The 21,233-nt window shown below is 35.9% G+C and overlaps 2 protein-coding genes across 3 annotated transcripts; one reads left to right on the top strand and one right to left on the bottom strand.

Annotated features, from left to right (window-relative positions):
* Positions 1-3,000: 3,000 nt before the first annotated feature.
* Positions 3,001-5,031, bottom strand: LOC138138273 (lysozyme 2-like). Of its 2 annotated transcripts, none has more exons than XM_069058107.1 (3): positions 3,848-5,031; positions 3,518-3,780; positions 3,001-3,470 (listed from the first exon to the last, which is right to left on the bottom strand). In XM_069058107.1, exons 1-3 carry the CDS (start codon positions 3,897-3,899, stop codon positions 3,330-3,332), a joined length of 456 nt encoding a protein of 151 aa, XP_068914208.1. In that variant the 5' UTR covers positions 3,900-5,031; the 3' UTR covers positions 3,001-3,329. The 2 variants fall into 2 exon arrangements, with proteins under 2 accessions (XP_068914208.1, XP_068914207.1); XM_069058106.1 differs by having other exon boundaries at positions 3,518-3,795; positions 3,848-5,025.
* A 3,647-nt stretch (positions 5,032-8,678) lies between these two features.
* On the top strand, positions 8,679-15,040 carry LOC138138272 (lysozyme-like). The gene is made up of 4 exons (XM_069058104.1): positions 8,679-8,838; positions 8,891-9,073; positions 14,671-14,744; positions 14,799-15,040. Exons 1-4 carry the CDS (start codon positions 8,775-8,777, stop codon positions 14,949-14,951), a joined length of 474 nt encoding a protein of 157 aa, XP_068914205.1. The 5' UTR covers positions 8,679-8,774; the 3' UTR covers positions 14,952-15,040.
* The last annotated feature ends 6,193 nt before the right edge of the window (positions 15,041-21,233 follow it).

The raw sequence follows: 21,233 nt of genomic DNA, 5'->3' as shown, positions 1-21,233 counted from the left end.
TACATTCTCACTGAAACTTCACCATTAAAAGATTCTCTTGTGTTGACATAACAGTTCAGTGTTCCAGTTGATTTAATCCTTGACAAAAAGTACAACTTTAAGCTAAGACAGTGTGGGCAATCAAGTTTAAGCTCGTTGATTAAATTTCAGGGCCACATTCAAATTCTTTGGTTTGTGCGGTGATCACCACTAACATAAATTATCCCGTGACTCAAAAATGCCTCAGTTGCATGTGCGAGGCCATGTCTTCGTGCGACACCAACGGAGGTGCACTGGGGACATGTGTGGTCTTTTTAAAATCACCTGGGCGTATTGGTTTGACGGAGGGAAGCACACTGTTAACAATGAATCTTCGGAATCGGACTGCGCACACACTCACTACTGCACCCTTGACACCTATTGCTCGCTCTTGACCGTGCAACGATATATGCAGAACTTCCAGCAGGTGAGAGCCGTACCGGACTTCGACAGTTTCTCAAGCGAGAGTTTCAGGATTGCAACGGCGACGAGAAGATCGACTGTGATGATTTTCTTATAATCCATAACATAGGAGGGTGGGCGTGTCAAGGGGAGAAGTTACCAGAAGACAAATGGATGAAGTACAGTTGCGGAATTAAAATTTCGGGCACTATTGTCAATGTCATGATATAAACTCTAAAACAACCTTTACGTTAATAACCTTATTTTTTACTCTTGTCATGTTTTTGTCTTTTTGGCATTCAAAAATTGTCATTTGTGGCATAATAACAGGTAGGCAACATATCAAAGCGATGATTTAATGTCAGTCATGATGATAGTAGAAGGTGCTTTACAGAGATTTTGTTGAAGTGACAGAAAAATAGTGCCCGAAATTTTAATTCCGCAACTGTACTTGCAGTGCAAAGCAAGATTGGGCGTGGATGAGTCTTGAGACAAGTCATGACGAAAGTTATTTATTTTATACTTTTATCGTCGTCAATAAATCTTGTCTCTTGATATTTTGTAAAGCTCTTTTTAATGTTCTTCTGTTGCAAAATCTAAATAGTTCAATGGAGAGGGATAAAGTCGCGCTGGTAGGTACTGATTAACCTAAACTTTGAATGTCTTCCACATATTCTTGGTGGTGCTGGGAACTAACGCGACAAGCAAGAACTAATGGAAGTACACGCTGGAGAGTTTGTATTTTGTACTGGTAGTACCAATAATAATAATCTCTGAAGTTATGATCTTCTCGCCGTTATTGGTGATGTTAAAACTTTTTAAAAAATGTATCCGGATGAACTCAAAGATGAGGAAAAAATCCAATTGCTAACAGAAGATCAATAGATCATAGAATCCTTTGATAGTATAAGATATCCTTCTAATATGGGACGATTTTCATTTGTATGTTTATAAAATAATCCTGCATCACTCGAATCTCATCACTGTCTATAAGTAGTCTATTTTTTCGCGACCTCTCTATTGGTTACTCTATTCCATAACTAATAGGGAGGTCGCATTTCGTTGCAGGATTTTGTAAATGGCGCGCGCAACCGCCTACCAAGAAAAAATAGACATTAGTTACATTCAACACATCGTTCAAAAGTTACAACATGTGACATCTACAGTATGGAACAAAATTATTGTCATCTAGTTTGCTTTGGAATTTTTGCACATGTAAATATTCCTGCATTTTGTTCCACACTGTATATACGGCATAGAATATCTTAAAGCAAATTATATCTATCTATTAAGAAAACAAGTGTTTTATAGACGATTTAAAAATCGAGGTCGTAGTGTTTAAATCAGAGCGACCGCAGGAAGCGAGTATTTAATAGACCGAGATTTTTTGAACTATACAACACGTGTTGTTTTCAATATTTTTTCTAACACTAAACATCTTATCAGAAAAGTTTAATACATTCAAAAATTATTCCAAAATGTCATAAATTATTTTTTTGTTCGACACTGTCAGAATTTGAGAATTTTCTCCTATGTGAACGGATTTTTATAAATGTCACAACTTGTCAAAACGAAACGTCAAACTAATTTTAAAGGTTTTAAGCGATTTGGAGCCTTTAAGGGGCTCGTCCAACAAAAAAACCTTGTATTCAACTCGTTCGTGTGTAAATTGGGCCTTTTTTGGCAATCGTGGGCCTTTAAAACGCTCGTTTCACTCGCGTTTTAAAATGGCCCACGCGTGCCAAAAAAGGCCCAATTTACACACAAATTCGTCAAATAAACCACTAATTTGAGGCGCGTCACAATACACAAAATGCGAAGATTGCCGTGGGCACTATGGTAATAATATCAACAAATTTTGAAGAAAACAATTTTCATTGTTAAAATGTGCCAAAACGTTCCAGAAGAAATAAGAATAAGGGAAAAGAATTGCGTACGAAAGGCTGGAAGAATAATTACGGAGGTAACCGAAGATGACATTTTGGTTTTTCTTGATATAAAAGTAAGCGTGTAGAACTTTATTGAAAAGTTAATTCACCTTACGACAAGAATCATTTGAAGAGAAAGTAAAGTTCGCCAGAAAAGTCTTCGCTGGTGCGACGCTTGCATTGGATGAAACAGCAGAAATTAAAGAAGTAGATGTTATAAACAAGTTAAGCAATAGGGAGGAATGTGGCGGTTCTAGCTTAAGTACTGGCCTGAGTTTCCAATCCAATAATTGTACTTTTCACTTTTGAAATAAATAATTACTGTAAAAATGATGAATAAAATGTTACTTGAATAATGTGCATCTGCCTATTTTCTAATCTTATAAGATACGTATAAGATACGATATTGATAAAATACTTTGCTATTGACGACTTGTTTTATAGAGAAAAGCGTATTTTATAGGAAACATAACGAGTGAGCTCAAATGCACCATTCAAACAGTATAAGATATTATTATTTAAAATAAATCTTGTGAAAGATCTTGACATTAGTTTCGTTCAACACATTGAACAACATCAGCTTTCAAAATCCTTTGCAAATTTTGTAAGAGGAGAACGTTAGAAGAATCCTGATGAGGCAGAAACTTCAAAAGATGCTAACAAGATTTATTGACAATTAAAAAACATAAAATAAACAATTCATATCATGACTTATTTTAAGGCCGCTATTGCTTTGCATTACTGGTACTTCCGCTCTGTCCTACAACAGCTGTGGCAACATTGTACGACCCCTCATTACCAACTTTAGCATATCATCGGCTTCTTCTAAAATATTTGAAATCGAGAATGTCGTTCTCTGTCGTTAATTCCTTTGAGGTACACTCCTTGCGAAGGACTCTGTACAGATAACACTAAACATGCTCAAAAGGTCTATTGACGGCAACAGAGTAAAAATGAAACAATTCACAGCTCGACTTGATCTTAAGCGCCCACTTTCTGCTTGCATCTGTGGTACCTCTGTCCGTACACCTCGGGCAACTCCGGCATCTTGCACCCGTAGCCTCCCAGCTTGTGTATGGCGGCGAAATCATCACAGTCAATCTTCCCATCGTTGTTACAATCCTGCAAATCCCATGTAAGAAACAATCAAAACTGGGTACCACTCGTACCTGTTGGAAGTTGTGCATGTATTTCTGCACGGTCAGAATCGAGCAGTAAGTGTCAACGGTACAGTTGGTGTGAGCGGTGGACGACTCCGGAGCTTCGTCGTTGACAGTCGGCTTCCCTGCGTCACTCCAGTAGGCCCACGTGATTCTAAAGGGACCACAGACGTTGCCAGTGCAGCCGGTTGTGGTGTCACACGAAGAGATCGCCTCGCAGATACAGGCGAGACATTGTTGTGTTAAAGGAAAGTTTTGGTCAGATGAGGAGGCTGCGCAAGGAAAACCTGAATAAAATTTGTTTTGTATCTTGTAAATCGTATAGTTTTGGGTACTGACCTGTTAGGTAAATAGTGACTAAAACCAACAGTACACTGTGGAGTCTTGTCATGGCAAAGCACCTGTCTTCAAGCTTGAGTGTTGTGCAATACACTGAAGAGTGCTCGTTGTTTGTGTTTTCACAAATTAATATATTCGCATAAAAGTATTACGCTGTGGTTATTCTGCTACGTGAAGGGAAATCCGTCGCCTTGACTTTTCTTGGTAATCTTGGATTAAAATGTAGTGGATATTTTTGAAGTTGTACAGAAGTGTAAAGAGCACAAATATGAAAATTTTACAACAATGCAAGATACACAGCTTTTAGGAAATAAATCAAAAGATGATGTCTGAGCAGTCAAGTCGTTTTATTTTTAGATCTGCGAGTCTTTCGAGATTGTTTTCTCTGTGTCTTATCTGACTTGTCTTTGATGTAGGTGAACATTATGAGATGAAATTTGTGCAAGGTAACATTTCAAATTCGTAATATTCTACTGAGTTGTTCTTAGACGGTGAACATGTATATTTCCTTTTGTTGGAAGATGTTTCAGTTTCAAGAATGCGCCCTTTTGGACTACATCTTTTAATTTGTTGCTTTAGTTTGTTGATATCCAAAATATTTTGCTGATGTTGAAATGTCGGAATTCACCATCTCGGGATCGTTTTCTTATCCGAGAAATTATTGTTTGTGGAATTTTCCGCATAAAATTGGAATTTCACTGCCATCGAGTTTTCACATTCAAATATCTCGAATCCATAACATGGTACTTGATATGGAAGAAAAGATGAAAATTATCGGAAAATGTTTAAAAAAAAAAAATAAGATCACCTGACCGAGTTTATTTCGAAGAACTCATTTTTTTATTCGAAACTTTTGGCACACACTGTATAATTTCAGTTTGTTACATTTGCTTCTCACTGTCACTTGTCAATTTCTATTTCTTATAATTCATCTCTCGCTGTATTTTTTATTCTTGCACAGAATATGTTTGTTTTTAACACGCTAAAGTAATTAAGTACACTAAACTTATCTGTATTTCTTAATTCCTTATTTTGCATTTGTTTCGCCCTATTTTTTTTTCTTTTCCTTTAATCTGCTTATTCCAACATATTTCGTCGTTGTCTTCTTAAAATTTGCAATTATAATATAATTTAATAACAATACATACAGTGAGTTTTTTTTAAGACTGGCCATAGTGTTTTACATGCTAATTTTTCAACCCCCTGTTAACTTTTGTTCCGATGAAAATATTCAAACCATTTTTGGAATAAAGTTGAAAGATTTTTTAAACTATCGGATAGATTACAATTCAATATCCCAAACTGTCGAAAAAGTTGTGAAAAAATATTTTTAGGGCGCCGAAATAATGACGATCTCCAATTTTGGACGCTTTCGGCGCGCTAAAAAATATTTTTTTCACAACTTCTTCGACAGTTTGGGATATTGAATTGTAATCTATCCGATAGTTTGAAAAATCTCCCAACTTTGTTCCAAAAATGGTTTAAATATTTTCATCAGAACAAAAGTTAACAGGGGGTTGAAAAATTAGCATGTAAAACCCTATGGCCAGTCTTAAAAAAACTCACTGTATAATGGTAATATGATTAATCATTAATGGTGTGTTAATTTATTGTGACCCTCTACTTGTTCCTTTTATTGTTTTTATTTTCATATTTATACCTCTTTTTTTTTTAGCAAAGAATTTTTTTCTCTTTTTCGATTTTCTTGTTATCATCATTTCATTAGTCATTAGCATTACTTTTATTTTTTTCTTCCTATTCTCCTCTTACTGTTAAATAAAAAAATAATTTTTTGTGTCCATTTAATTTTTAAAGAAATTTAAATTAGACATTTTTTAGATTTATTAAATATTTGTTTACTCTATCCTTCTTTCGACATTAATTATTCTCTTGTGTGTGATTTTGTATTATTTAATTCTCTCCTTTCTTTACTTTCTTGTTCTTGACTCGTGCAAAAATTGTATCGTATGTACAGGTAGGTACAGCATTTATTTGTTTACATATTTTCCGCTTTTCAGCCAATTAATAAATACATCATTTGTTGCTAAATTAATTACATAACTCCTTACAAGTTCAATAAAATTTTCCAGAAGAGCATCGAATAGCTTATTTATAAACATCGCTCAAAAGACATGCTGAAATTTCAATTTCTTATTAATAGTTGTTTATAAAGGCAAAGCTTTCGTCCACGTGAATTGCGATGCAATTCAAGTGAACGAAAGCGACGTTACTCTCGAGTGCTGTATTTGGTTTTTTCGATACCTCTTTAGAAAGTGAGTCTGTAACTTTGGCTTTCAATCAAAAAAAGTTGAAGGTCTTGTTGAGAAACTTGCAAATTTGCCTGGTTTTGAAGTGGAAAAAAGAAAGCACTTGATATTATCAAAGTTCAGTATAATGGCTACGAATATCCAGGTTCAGCAGAAAACCCAGGCGAAAAGATATATTGTCCTTGGTCAGTTTTGAATTATCTATCTAAGAGAGGGTTTACCACGGTCTTTCTGGGCAGGTGCAGCATATACTGAACCATTGAAACACATGTTTAAGAATTTTGATTTTGTAAATGAGTCAGGACTTCATTGCTTCATGGCTGACATAATCACCACAGATGGGAACTTCAGTTATTTCACTGAACATTATGTTCAAGACACCGATTCAAAAATGGGTCAATTGGATGTTCTTGATTTTAGAAAACAATTTGCTTTTCTGGTACAGCTTAAGAATATTCCTACCAATAAAAAATCTGCCGTTGATGCCTTAAACCATATATTGGACAAGGAATATTTCAATGCATTTGAACGCTTCTTGTTTCAAACCTTAAGTGTCATATCTTAATGGATATCAGTGTCAACAAGGATAAGAAGATGGCTATATCACCTATTCGAAACAACAAGAAAGGAACAGATTCGGACAGGATTAACATTCCCTTTGATGAATGATCTAACTCAGCAGCTCGTGTTAGAACACTGGGTCCTTTTTTCTTTAGGTACTTTTATCACGGTTTTTTTCTCAAAATTTTGAAAGTATTCGTGTGTTGCCTATATTGTAATGCTAAACTAACATTTACTTGCACTTGATAATTGTATAAAAATAAAGAATATGTTGAGTTATTTACAAGGACAGGTTTTCTAAAGGAATTAAGCTCATCATTTTAAAAAGAAAAATTGATAAACTGATGTAATATTTGATCATTCCTTTAGTAAATATTTTGAAAAATTATAATTGTTAGTTTTCTTTTTCACTTAAAAAAAATCCTCATTATTTGACCAATAAACTTTAAAAAAATATTGATCTTTAAAATAAAACATTCATATGATTTTTGGCGTTGTTTTTCCTTCTTTTTGCATAGGCCAGATATCCTGGTCTAGAAATGAAAAGCCATTTTGAAGTGTTTGAAAACAAGAGATTTTGTAAGTTTTTTGGCTCCTTTTTGGAGATTTTCAACCATTCTTTTATATGCCGAATTTTTGGTAGTCTGATATTTTTGAGGGTCTAAAAATTGGAGTATTTTAGGAAATTGTGAAGCTTGTTTTTGGAATTTTTTTTTTACTGATTTCTACACAGAGCAAATGCAAAGGATTTTAGGGTGCTGTTGAGGTAATTTTGTTTAGTTTTGGGTGATTGTCAACGATTTTTTTGTGTCTAATTTTTGGTGGTCTGTAGATTTTTGGAAATTTTTGGGGTGTCTAAAAATTACGGGTTTTTGAAGGATTTTGGGCTCTTTCTTACTAGTGTTATGTCCTTTTTGGAGTGTTTTTCAATAATTTTTGCATACGCCAGATACCATGGTCCACAAGTAACATTTTAAACATAAACTAGCCAAAACTGAATAGGGAATTCCACAATTTTTCTTAGAAAGCAAAATAATAATCTAATGTGTATCTATATATAACGGGTGACTATTAAAATTTTCACTTGGAGTTGGCTTTGAACGAGTTTTTATTTTTTCTGTTACTTTAGACACACGCAAAAACGAACGACAAATGTCAGTCAGTACAATTGAAATTGTACCAAATTAAGAGAAAAAAACATTTATTGAAATGTCAAACTTGTCGGTGTCTAAGGTGCAACGGAAAACAAAGAATGATTCATAGCCAACCCTAAGTGAAAATTTTAATAGTCACCCGTTATTTCTAACACATTTCATTATAAATTTTAAACTGTATTTATAAAAAATTCAAAAATGGAAAAATTCCCTATTCATTTTTGCCTAGTTTATAAGTACCACTTTTCTTTTTCCTTTGGATATGTTTACTTCATTTTCTTCTACACTATTTTCTTATTTCTACATATTTCATTATTTTCAATTTCAATATACACAATTTAATAACAATTCAATTTGAATGAATAAATTTACACTCCTTAATTTAATTTAATTTAAATCAAACTTTCTCAATATTGAGACATCACAGTAAGCACACTTGCCATGATCAAAGTTGCATTTTGTACACAGTATATTTTATTTTCGCTGGTTGTGTCTCAAGACAAGATATTTTAGGACTTTAAAAATAAACAAGATCAACTGGATGAACATTAAACTGGTGACATTAACAAGTGGAAAAGACACTTTTATCCTCTTTCGGACAATGCTTCCAAAACTAAAAAATTCTGAAGACTCTAAACCCACTTACATTTAAAAAGAATACGTAAAAATTTTCGTGATAGTTTATAACCTCAACAGCTACCACACAAGACTTCTAGACTAATTACTGTTCACCTCTTGAACCTTTAATGACCACCATCAAATTCTAAATCGCCATCTCTTGACCTTTTTTCTCGAATCGCCCTCGCCTTCCTTCGGACAAACAAGTTCGAGAACAGGTTTCGTTCTGCAAAAATCCCAAATCTTCTTCTGAGCGTCGGCAGCACTGGGGATCTCCGGTTACAAAATCCGGAACCCGCTCGATCCAGATGAATCAAGTCGGCAAACATGGCGCACTACGTCGTGGCGGTGGCAGCTTGGTTGCTCCTCTTCCAGCGGGTTTCCGCTCAAGGTAAGCCGGTGGCGAGGGCCGCGGGCGTCGCTCATTCCTCGTCGGTTTGCAGATCGCCTGTTGCTCGTCAACCTGAATTCGCACTGTTTTCGGTGTCTGTGTCATGCGGCTTCCCGGTGCAACTTGACGGTGGGCTGCGACGGCGGCTACTGCGGGCCCTACAAGATCAGCAAGATCTACTGGAAAGACGCCGGGGAGGTTATCTTGCCGGACGACGAGAAGGGACGCGCTGGAGGTTAGTACAGTGCCATCTAGCTTGACCTTCACCTCGCTGCTAGCGTTTGCCAAAAGAGAACAATTTTGGCGCGGTTTGCAATTGTCATGATATTTTTTTCTTAAGCACTGATGATCTCACGCTATTGTTGCCATCGTGGAATACCGAAATGACGAATCGCATCAATATTTATATTATATCTGCAGCCTTGATTGTTTTCGTTTACCCAACAACCAACAATATCGATTTGTAAATATTTTCTCCAACAAGAAGGATTCCATCCCTTTTGAAAAAAATTCAGTCATAAAATGTTTGTTTAGAATATACTACCCTTTAGGGGTTTCATGCGTTTTCATTACAGACTTTCCCCATATAAGTTTTATTAAATCGAACTAGACTTACAAGGTGTAGTGGTTGACGAGAATTCAATCTCTTTAATTTTTGCTAATTTTTCTATTAATTTTAAACACATCTGTGACCATTTAAAATCATTATTGTTTACTTTAAGCCATAAATTTGAGCCACACCTGACCTCGAACACTAGCCGCGAAGATAATTATTCAGAAAATTACTCGTGTGCTGTAATATATTTGTATGAATTTTTTTAAATGAATTTAAATTTTCTCTATTTTTACATCAACGTAAACACGTTTGCTATTAGCTTGACATTTGTTGTCCAATCATCAAATGATTAATTATTGATGTTTATTATGAGCCATACAATAATCGTAATTATCAAATCTAAGAAAGTATCAAAACAGACAGTTTGAAAACATTGAAACGTTTTTTTTTTCTTCAAACGTCCGTAAAATATGACATTGCACTGCTGCATTGATAATGCTAAAGTGTCACTTCATTGTCATGGCATCTACCGAGCTGACCAGCGTCCGTGAAGTTATTATCTCCGCTGAGGAGCGTCCGTGAAGTTATTATCTCCGCTGAGGGCGTCCGTGAAGTTATTATCTCCGCTGATGAGCGGCAGTAAAGTAAACTAGCTAAATCATTTGAAATTCCTACCTGGTTTCTTAACATGTCTTAAATAATTTGTTATGAAGGTTTGAAGAGAAAATAGTACCTATATGTTATTCGGGGCAAAAATGGTTTTATGTGCTTTGGCTGGTTTGTCTGCCTCACTGCCTTCGTCAACCAATCTACCAGCCGCAGCACATAAAACTTCATTTTTGCTCCTCATTACATAATATACTATTATCAAGACTAAAAAAATATATAATTTTTGGGCCAATGTTTTATAATGATCTAAGTTTATTAATGTCAGGTTTTGCGTTTCTTGCAATAAAAGGAATTTTTGTCAATCTCAAATTTCACTAAACATACGAACCAAGGGAAAATTTCCCCACCGTCCAAATTTGAAGACTTTCCAGGTCCTTGACTTATCCAACAACGAGATCGCCGACATTTGGCTTTGATGGGAGGACCCCCCCCCCCCCCATCTTTGGGGTGTTCCTAGGGAGATTACACTGCTCTAGTTTTCGCCTACCAATACTGTCATACAGTCAAGGCTTAGGGTTGAAGAAAATCCCAGAAAATAGCTCCAACTAGGAGGAAGTAGCAGCAGGATGCGAACCCGGTACCTCGCGTACGAGAGGCGAGCGTGTCAAGCTCTTGGCCACATAGCTCGGTGTATCACAAATGTTTACAGGAGTAAGTACACTCCTCCCCTATTCAAAAAGTGCAAGATAGTTAGGTACTGCAGATAAAATTATCAAAACACATCTTCTGGCAACATACAATTATGATTCGAGGTAATTAAAACAAACATACTGTTAATTTTGGCGGTTGTTTATTGCAGTACCCAGTTCTAAAAAAAATGATGCAAATATTTCCAACTCTATTTTATTTTTTCATAAAAATATTCTGTTGATCTATACTAATCTATAGCGTTGGTTATTTCCTTCATAAGTTCCCTCAAATTGTGCACTTCTCTTTTAAAAGCTTCATTTTTCAGATGTCCAAATGTAGAAAAATGTAACCGTGTTAAATCCGGAGAACGTGGGTGACATTTAGGATTTAATTTAACGCTTATTGTAGCAGACAGAGCAAATCGTTCATCGCTGAATGAGCTGTAGCACCGTCTTGTTTAAAGTTTCTTCTTTGGAGCTGAATAATAAATGTTTTAAAAATTATAAATAGTTATTGCATGAAGTACCTACATATAATTTTTGTTTTACAATAGAAAAATTTAAAATTTGTTTTCTGTACTGTACAGAGTATTCATGGAAAAATATCGGTTCTTCGTGAAAATGCAATAATTCATAGTCCAACCTCTATAGGATGCGGTCTATTTTATAAATAATATTTGTACAATTATATGGTTAAGAGTAGAAATGAGTCTTTTTGTGCTGAGCCCAGAGATTGAAAACCGAGACGAAGTCGAGGTCGCAACTGGGCGAAGCACAAAAAGACCTTCTACTTTGAATGTGTTTCAAGTCCCGTTACAATAAAAGTCGCCTAGTTTCTATAAAGATACACAAAATCGCAATTTTCGACCACTTAAAAATAAAATAATTTAGAAACGTAATTTTGAATTGAAAAAAAAATGTTTACTTAGAGATTTTTTTTTGTTGATGACACCAACATCGTGAATATGTTTCTGACGGTTTCTTCCGCATGTTCGTCTAAATGTCACTGACCACTGACCAAACATTACTAAATAAACACGAATTTTTTATTTATTATCTCCTCATTCTTTACATTGCTGAATAGCACGTGTTAATGGCTAATCTTTAATATTTGAAAAGCGTGAAGAATGAGAATTCTTTACATTGCTGAATAGCACGTGTTAAGGGCCAATCTTTAATATTTGAAAAGCGCGAAGAATGAGAGAACTGTTGACAAGATTAAAATAACACTTTTGGGGTGTAATAAATTGCGGTTTGATAGTCATCGGTGTAATTACCGGTCAATATTTATTTACGTGATACATAAGGAAACGTGGGTAAATAATGGAGAGTAATGATTAAACAATTGAATAATTCAAATATTGCTTTATAAGAGCAAATTGCACACTTTTAATGAAAACAAATTTTCGAAATTTTTGACGGATTGTAAGAAAATATTTTTTTTTCAATTTGTTCAATGTTTCGAGCACTTGTAGAAACGGTGTCATCAGTACATTAACATTAATTTATTGCATGAATACATTTTTAATGATGCAAGAAAAAATTTCTCTATTGGATTTGAAGGACAGAAAAGTAATGAGAATGAGAGATCTCGTTGCTTCAAAACATTTTTGATTTATGTTACATTGTTACATATAAAAGCAAGTTTTGAATTTCTTGAAGCGTTGAATTTAGAGGTACCTCAAGGATCAACTTTTGCTACACTTTTTTTCTACATAAGTATTATATGTACACTAAACACTATTTTTTTTTGGAATATTTATGTCAGAAATTACTTCTGTAAGAATTATTTTCTAAGTATCGTATCTGACCGTACACTGTTATTAGGACGATAACGTATTTCCAAAGACATATTTATTCATACTTTTACATCAATTTACATTAACCTGTACGTAAATTACATTTGTTACAAGTCATTAATTTGTTTATCTTTGTTTTAGTAGATTATTTATTATCTACAAGTACGTAGAGACTAATAATAACTAAACACAAAACTTATAAACAATACAAAATTATGCACTAAAATTATTCTAACTAAATTAAATTTAAGTAAAATTATCTTTGCCTTAATTAATAACTATTTCATCTTTGGATTGTATTTTTATCTTTTTCCCTGATGATGACGTAAGAGATGTTTTAATGTTTCTTATTTTTATGTTGCATACGTATTAACATATTTAACTTTTTACAGAAGGCGTAGAATTTTCTACGACACAATAGCTTAAGTAAATATACAAAAATCTTGTTGTGTCACTTCCTCAACTTTACTCAACGATGACACACGACGTGATCAATCACTACTCTTTTTATATCCAAGCTGGATGGGTAAACTGTGCGTTTACAGGTTTATTATTTTGTAGACATTTAAATCTGTGCATGCAATTTCTAAAAAAAATTAAACAAAACCAAATTATAATTATTTCGAGATAAGTTAATTGTATAAGTACACAATATATCACCTGTGTCTGATTTTTTTACTGGTCATTTGAGTGCAGTTGTTTAAAAACTAATGCATTACATGCACTGCATGCACTAGGTAAGCATATTTCGTTGTACCGGGTGAGTGAAGTTTTACCGCCCGAGCGAAAACACCCATTTCTAATCGATTTAAAATTCTCAAAAAATTCAGGAATGATTGTGTATCGCTGTAGCACAGTCTGTAAAAATTTCAAAATTTCAAAATTTTTAATGAAACAGGTAAAGATTTTGTTTTAATTCAATAACCGCTACATTAATTTACATAATTTTTCAATGAGAGTCCTTTCAAACATTTAGGAAAAATTTGGTGTCATTGAAATCATGAAAACATCACCGGTTTTTGAAATAAATGGGATTTGATATTAAAGTGCAAAATTTAGCTATGATTTATTATTAAATTGGGCGGTTAGTTCCACAAAAGAAGTTGACGTAGGTTGTTTATGGTACCCTTTAGGAACTTAAGAATTACTAGAAAAGTGGTCAACAGATGTTTCCCAACAATGAGATATTTATTTATGACACTGCAGTTGTAAATCTTGGTCATTTTTCGCTCTTAATGTTAAAATTGGAATAATTCAAAAACGAATAATTATCTTTTGATGCGAATTTCATAAATGTGTTCTTTGAATTAATTGTGAATTATGAGCGTGTACGAAAAAAATTTTTTTTTACTCAAAATCGATTTTTTAAATTTTATGACTCTGAGTTAAGTGATAAGGGAAAATTGATTACACGCATTTGAAGTCTTATATCAAGGCAATGTAACCCTAAAGTTTCGTCATTTTTACTAATTTTTTAATAGGGTTAATTGTGCGTGCGGTAAAACTTCACTCACCCGGTACAGTCTCGGCCGTTAATTTGGAAACACCAAGATTTTTCTATTGTAAATTGTTTGTCACTTTGACAATGTCACTGACATATCAATTTTGGCTGTGACAGTCTGTTGAATTTGCTCAACGATGACATGGGTGACATGAGTTCATGACATAACGCTTACACTATCAAATATTAGAAATATCCAGCAAACTAGATTGGGCCGGTGTTTCCAAATTAATGGCTCATACCTCAATGCCTTCCTCCACTTCTTTATTTATAACATTTTTTTTTGTTGTCCACAGATCAAACATCTGCAATACTGTTAAAGTTTTCCCAACATGTAATTACTAAACGAATCTCCGACACAAAAAAAACATTATTTTTTGTATTTATTTGCCACTTATCTCACCACAAATATCTTTCAACCAAAAAAAAAACACGAATTACCTTGCACTTGAACATCTTTTGGAAATACCAATTCAATTTTCCGCCATCACACAATTAATCGTCCCTCACGCATTTTTTTCCACCACAAATCATAATCATGCGTATTTACCAGACGGGCCAGATCCGGCTCTGTAATTACCTCCTTGGCCATTACATCATAAAACTTCTCGGAAAAAACGCACCAAATTAACAACTTTCGCATTCTGATCACAGCCTGATCCGTGACGTTCTTTCCAGCTTACGAGGACTGCGCCATCTCCTACCATTGCGCCCAGAGGATCGTCACCAACTACTTGGCCAAGTACGGAAGGGTACTTAGAACAGAACGAAATAGTAATTGCAAAAGTGAACCTTTGCGGTTTTAGGACTGCAACGATGACGGTGTCACCGACTGTGACGACTTCTCCATGATAAACTTCAACGGAGGGTATCAGTGCAAACCGGAGCTGGGCCGGAATGAAGCTGGCAAGCTGTGGCTGGACCGGTACCGGACTTGCAACCCGGAAACGCGGCTCTGAGTGCTTGGAATTATTTGAGAAATTGCATTGTTGGTCGTGTTCAAGGTCGTGATTGGAGGTTGATTCAATAAAATATTCTTGTCTGATGAGAGCGTGATTTGTCTGTCTTGAGCTAATTAAATTTGGTTTGACGGCTGGAGGTGCAGTCGTGAAGTCTGTGGAATTTATTGAGCAGACGTGCATCTTGTTAAAATATAAAGTATTCATAAATACTGTTGCAACAAACTGAATATGTACATAAATTGCAAAAAAAATTGTTTTTGTTATTAAAAACAAATATGTAAAAACGGGCTGCCTCGGGATGATGGAAAACGCCCAGATGGGATAGATGGATTAAAGGTCAACCTTTAGTTTGGGACGTTACTGTTGTAGATACACTTGCAGACAGTTATGTTTTGAAAACATCTGAAGTTTCAGGCTTTGCCGCTGAAATGGCTTGCAAACGCAAACATAGCAAATATAGTTCAATTATTTCGGCAAATTACATATTTAAAGGTTTAGCCTTTGAAACCTTAGACCCTTGATGCAAAGAAGCCATCGATTTCAATAATGTCATCGGAGACCGACTTATCGCGGAATCAGGAGACTCAAAATCTAAGAAATTCCTTTTTGAGAGGATTTCCCTTGAAATTCAACGTGGAAACGCTGCAAGCATTCGGGGCACTTTTCCAGATTCCACATTATGATCGAAAATTTTTGTATTGTAACGAGGTACCTAATAACCTACTCGGGCAAGCCCTCGAGGTTACAAATACATCTCGTGGGTAATAGGTATCTTAAAAAACCCACTTATACCATAAATAACTATTATACACGATTATATTATAATTTGACAATTATGAACAAATTTGCTTGACATAAACGTCTCTTTATGACCTACGGACCACTTTATGCCCGTGGGCCATAAAGATATGTCAAATAAAAGTCAAAAATATTTTTGGTAAAATTCCGAAAAAAATTGCCACTTACTTACCTTAAACTACCTAATCCCAAATGGGGATTACTGGATACTGGACACTCGTTTCTGCCGCTTTCTCAATCTCGTTCATCATTTCGTTAATGAATTTATAACCGAAAATTGCATCTGGCAAAATGGCTACGATTGTTTTCATTGTTCCCAAGGTTACGTGCAGTTTTTAAATGATGAAACTACAGGGTTATTATAAATGATTATAGTCGAAGCAGGCCATGCCCATGTTATGAAATTTTTGTCGCTTTCATGTGAACTGTCAATTTTTGTCGCTGTCACTGTCATTTTTTAGATGAGAAGTGCAATGATCTATCAAAACTAATCGATTCTAATTAAGGTACTCTCGAAATAACATTCTATTTGTCCTCAAAAACTTGGATCATTCTAGTCCGCAAGGTTCGCACCTACAAAGAACTTATTACAGAGTACAGAGCTCAGAGCTCACTAAGTAGTAGGTAATGTGTGTGAAGCAACAACCAAGAAGCTAAGGACAAAATGAAGATCAATTCTATTGTTCTCCAGTAGGTACTATCGCGGCCACGGAATTTTGGCCGTCACTTTCATGTCAATTCAAAAAAAAATGGATGTAGTCCATGCTTTATTGTCATTATGATTGACTTTTGGAATTGACATCTAAAAATTTGTCACTGTCATACTTCATTCAAATAGTTGCGAACATGGTACCAATACCCTATTTTAATAAAGTGCAGATAAATAATATCCCTGTTCCAAGGTGGTCTATCACATTCTAAAATTTCGGAACGTTTGGGTATAGGAAGAAGCACGATACCTAAGTGCAATTATTAAAAAATGGAGGCAAGATCAAACAGTGGAACGACGTCCAGGTTCCGGGGGACGTCGAATTTCTATACGTAATCAAGACGAACAACTTTTAACTGTCATACGAAACAGTCCTTTTACTACTGCTACTGCAGCAGTGAATATTAGTAATTTCCCGGGCTCCGTCAAAACCTCACTTCGTCGTCTGAGGAATACTGAACTTCGAAACCACGCAGCTGCTAGGTTGTGTTCTCAGACGAAAAGGTCGTCCAGTCGTCGCACAATGGTCGTGTTAGGGTGTATAGACCACGAAACAGCCGATATGATGAACGCTACGTTGAACCGACCGAACGATTCGGTCGCTTTTCTGTTAACGTATGGGGGTGGATTTCTGCTGTTAGTCCTGGGGTAATGCTCCATGTAGAAGAGCGGTTGAACTCTGTCGTTTATATTAGGATCCTGGAAAATGTGATGCGCCCTTCAGTGACTAGGGTTTATCCCAATCAAAACTTTATCTTTCAGCAGGACAACTGCTCCGTGCATACGTCTCATAGGGTAGCAACATGGTTCCAGGATCAAAATATAAACGTCCTCGCCTGGCACAGTCGTAGTCCAGATGTGAACCCGATAGAGAATATGTAGGGTTTTTTGGTAAGGCATTTGCAAAAACAGAGACAAATTTATCGTAATAGACAGGAACTCCTTACTGCGATCACTGATGCATGGCACGCGTTACCTCAGGACTACATCAGAAATCTATGCCTTTCCATGCCCAATAGACTAAGAAAAGTTTTAGACGCAAATGGGGCAGTTACAAAATACTAGTTTCTTTGCATGTTTCTAATACCTACCTATTTATTATGTTTTTATTTTATTTTTATATTTATCATCCCTACCTATTTACGCTTTCTTTCTCTTTGTCAACATTAGGTTAATAAAATATCATTGTTTGATCGTTTCTTAAAGTAGCTTTACAAGATATCGCATTATGTGCAGGAAGCCATGTTTGTGCTTATTTAATGAAAGGCGTTATGCAGCACATGCGCACCTGCGTTAGGGTGCACAGATCTTACCGAGACTACAGAGAGCTAAGATTCAAGAAGATCCAAGAAAGTCTTGTCTTGAATCCGAGGGGAATGAATCTTTTTGCCTTATTCCTGCATATACATGTAAATATGTGTGTGCCTGACTTGTTGCAGGCAATGAGGAAGCGCGTTTTCATGCAAGTCAGTCAGCGTCAAAATGACAAGTCTTGAAATAGCAGAAAGTGAGGTTAGGAATACGTAAGGGCCGCTTTACATCTCATGTCAATGGAATGACAAGTGACGGCCAAAATTCCGTGGCCGCAATTGTACTATTGGGAGCACGGAATTTCGGGCAGACTTGAAATTTGACTGATATTTAATGTGAAAAAGGCTTTAGGTGCTAGACGTATTAATAACCTAATTTTAATATCAACTATTGTCTCATATCATTTTCCCCATTGCATTCATCAATTCTGAAAAGCTGCAAGTGCTTAGATGTGATTTTCTGAGAACTAAACCCTCATTTTTATTAAACTTTGGAAATCAATAACTAAAATGTAAAATAATTATGCATAATTGTGACAGTTTATTTTGAAGTTCCGTCAAAATTAATTATTATGACATTTATCACAATAAAGCTTAGACTACATTGAGTTTTTTTAAATGACATGTAAATTGCTGCCCGAAATTCCATGCTCGCCATAGTACACTAGACAAGGTTTCAAAGAAATTATGAAAAATGAGAAAATAGACGATCTTGATATACTATCGCGGCCAAAATACTTTGACCGTCAATGTGACATAAATGATATTCAATTGTAAAGCAACCTTTAGGATGGTTAACCTTATTTTTTATTGTTCTCAAAAGTATTTTAATCTGTCAGTGTCATACGGTTGGGGTAAATCCCAGCTGCGGAGGCACGGTTCAAAAGCAAAAGATCAACATCATTTTGCCCCATAGACAACCCTTCAGAAGCAAGTAAGACGATTCTATATTTATCAAAAACAGAAGGTGCCATATTTTTGACAAGAAGAATTTGAAATTGTCATTTACATTGACATTAATACATACTTGATTTTCATTTGAAGTGTCAAAAAATGACGACCAATGTATTTTGGCCGCGATAGTATCGGGCGTTCAAATGAAATCCTGGACTGAGTAGGCGTTGGAAAAATTAAACCGTTTAGAACAGTTTAAAGTTTGAATTTCTCGCCATTTGACACGAATGACATTTGTTTATGTTTAATCGGGACATAATTGAACATGTTTGTTTTCAGCAAAAGGTGCCCCTAGATATTTTCTTCGAGAATAGGAATCGTTACGTTATTCTATTTTTGATGTAAAACATTGCAAAGAAAGAAAAAAAGAAACATTTTTTTATTCTAAATTTTAGGTTAGCTGTCAACATGCTCCAATTAATCTACGCTTTAAAAAAGCACAACAATTGACGGTTTCCAACACCTTCCCAGCCCAGGATTTCATTTGAACGCGCGATACACACTTCATACAGTTCAAATAATAAAATATGTATACTCATAGATCAATAACAATTTTCTTCATTTGCTCTTACATCAGATGGTAAACTCGAAGTAAGGCAGTTTTTGCTAACACAAAATAAACATTTTCTAGGTGTTGTTCCAAGACGTACAATCTAGATTAGAGGTTTAAAGTTGATGTTTAATAAATACAGAGTGATCAACAAGGACTGAAGCTGTTGGCAACAATGACAACATGATGAAAATTTCAGTGAAGTTGGTAGCATTACATTTTCAGTTGTCAATTTTGACGGGCAAATTTAAACTTCAAAATCAAGTGTCATTTTTGTATCAATTTATTAATGAAAATGGTTTTTACACTAGAGCAAGACATTTTTATTGGTATGGCGTACTTTCGGACTGGAAATTTTGATGCTGCTAACGGTTGGCAGTATTCCACGGAGCACGGACGATACATTGCACCAATTTCAACAAATGTTCCCCGAGCCAGTTGGTACTTTGGGCGGCGCGGTAGCTTAGTCGCGTTTATTATTATTATTATTATTATTATTAATGACTGACTCAACAGGCAAGAGCCCATTAAAAGAGTCAGATGAAATGTAAAGTAAAAAGAGTAGGTAACAAACACGACACAATGAGAAGAAATGAGAAGTGTAAAATAGAAGAGAAAAGAAAAAAAAATAGCAAAATAGAAATTTGAAAAAGCCAATTGAAGCGGAGACAGACGAAACTGACTAACATTCAGAGCCCTCAACCGCACCGTAGGCCTTCCTAATGTCAGACGCTCGACAGACAAAAATGTCAGCTTCCTGCTCAATCTGTGAGAAGTTCGAAACAGCATGGAACAAAGGCGACCTTCTCAGCAGATTGGTTCTCGGTGTAGGAACCACGAACGTACTGGCACTCCTCAGGTTGGGCCTTGGAACACGCAGCGACAACTTACCCAGCAAGTCAGGACAGTCCACACGGCCACGGACAAGGTGGTACAAAAATAAGGCCGAATTTATTTTCCTTCTGAGCGAGAGACTTTGGATGTCAAAGCTCTGCAGCAGCTCACCGTGGGGGCACCCCCGACACGGATAAACCCCGTTGAAGACGTATGACAAATACTTGAGGAAACGTCTCTGAATTCCCTCCAAGCTGCTGACAGTAACACCGTATATGGGATACCACACAAGCGACGCATACTCGAGTCTGGACCTGACCAGTGCAAGATACAGAGCCTTCAAAGCATCAACCTCTTGTATTCCTTTGGCATTGCGTATCACAAAACCCAACGATCTGTACGCTGCCGAAAGTACGTTGTGAGTGTGCTCATTAAAAGTCAGGTGAGCTTCGAAAGTCACTCCCAGATCCCGAACATGATCAGGTCTCTGAAGTACACCCTGATCCAGGGAGTAATCAAATGTAAGGGGTTTCAACTTCCTCGCGTATGACATCACACAACACTTCTTAAAATTGAGGGGTAAGTGACGGTTACACCAGTTGCATAAAGTAGTCAAATCAGCTTGGAGTTGTTCACAATCAACCGAGCTCCGGATCTGTCGATATATTTTCAAGTCATCAGCATACAGTAAGCAGTGAGAATGTATTCCAACCGTTATATCATTAACGTATAAGTTAAAGAGCAGGGGACCGAGAACCGACCCCTGGGGAACTCCTGACGACTGCCCGTACGCACGAGACCTGAAACCGTTGACCAGAACACACTGTCTTCGACCAGACAAATAAGAGTACATCAAATTCACCAGATTCTCGGAAAAACCAAAGCTCTCAAGTTTTTCGAGCAAGATAGAATGATTCATGCGGTCAAACGCCTTAGAGAAATCCGTGTAAATACAATCGACCTGACCCTTCCTATCCACAATCTCACATAAGTACTGACTAATGACCGCAAGATTAGTCACAGTCGAACGACCTTTCATGAACCCATGCTGGCTATCGATGATCATGTGAGACACATGAGGATAGACGAGAGAATGCAAAACGTGCTCAAAAACCTTCGAGAAA

This window comes from Tenebrio molitor, chromosome 9 (assembly GCF_963966145.1).
Source record: "Tenebrio molitor chromosome 9, icTenMoli1.1, whole genome shotgun sequence".
Classification (NCBI taxonomy): Eukaryota; Metazoa; Arthropoda; class Insecta; order Coleoptera; family Tenebrionidae; genus Tenebrio; species Tenebrio molitor.
This window is presented reverse-complemented; position numbering and strand designations above follow the sequence as displayed.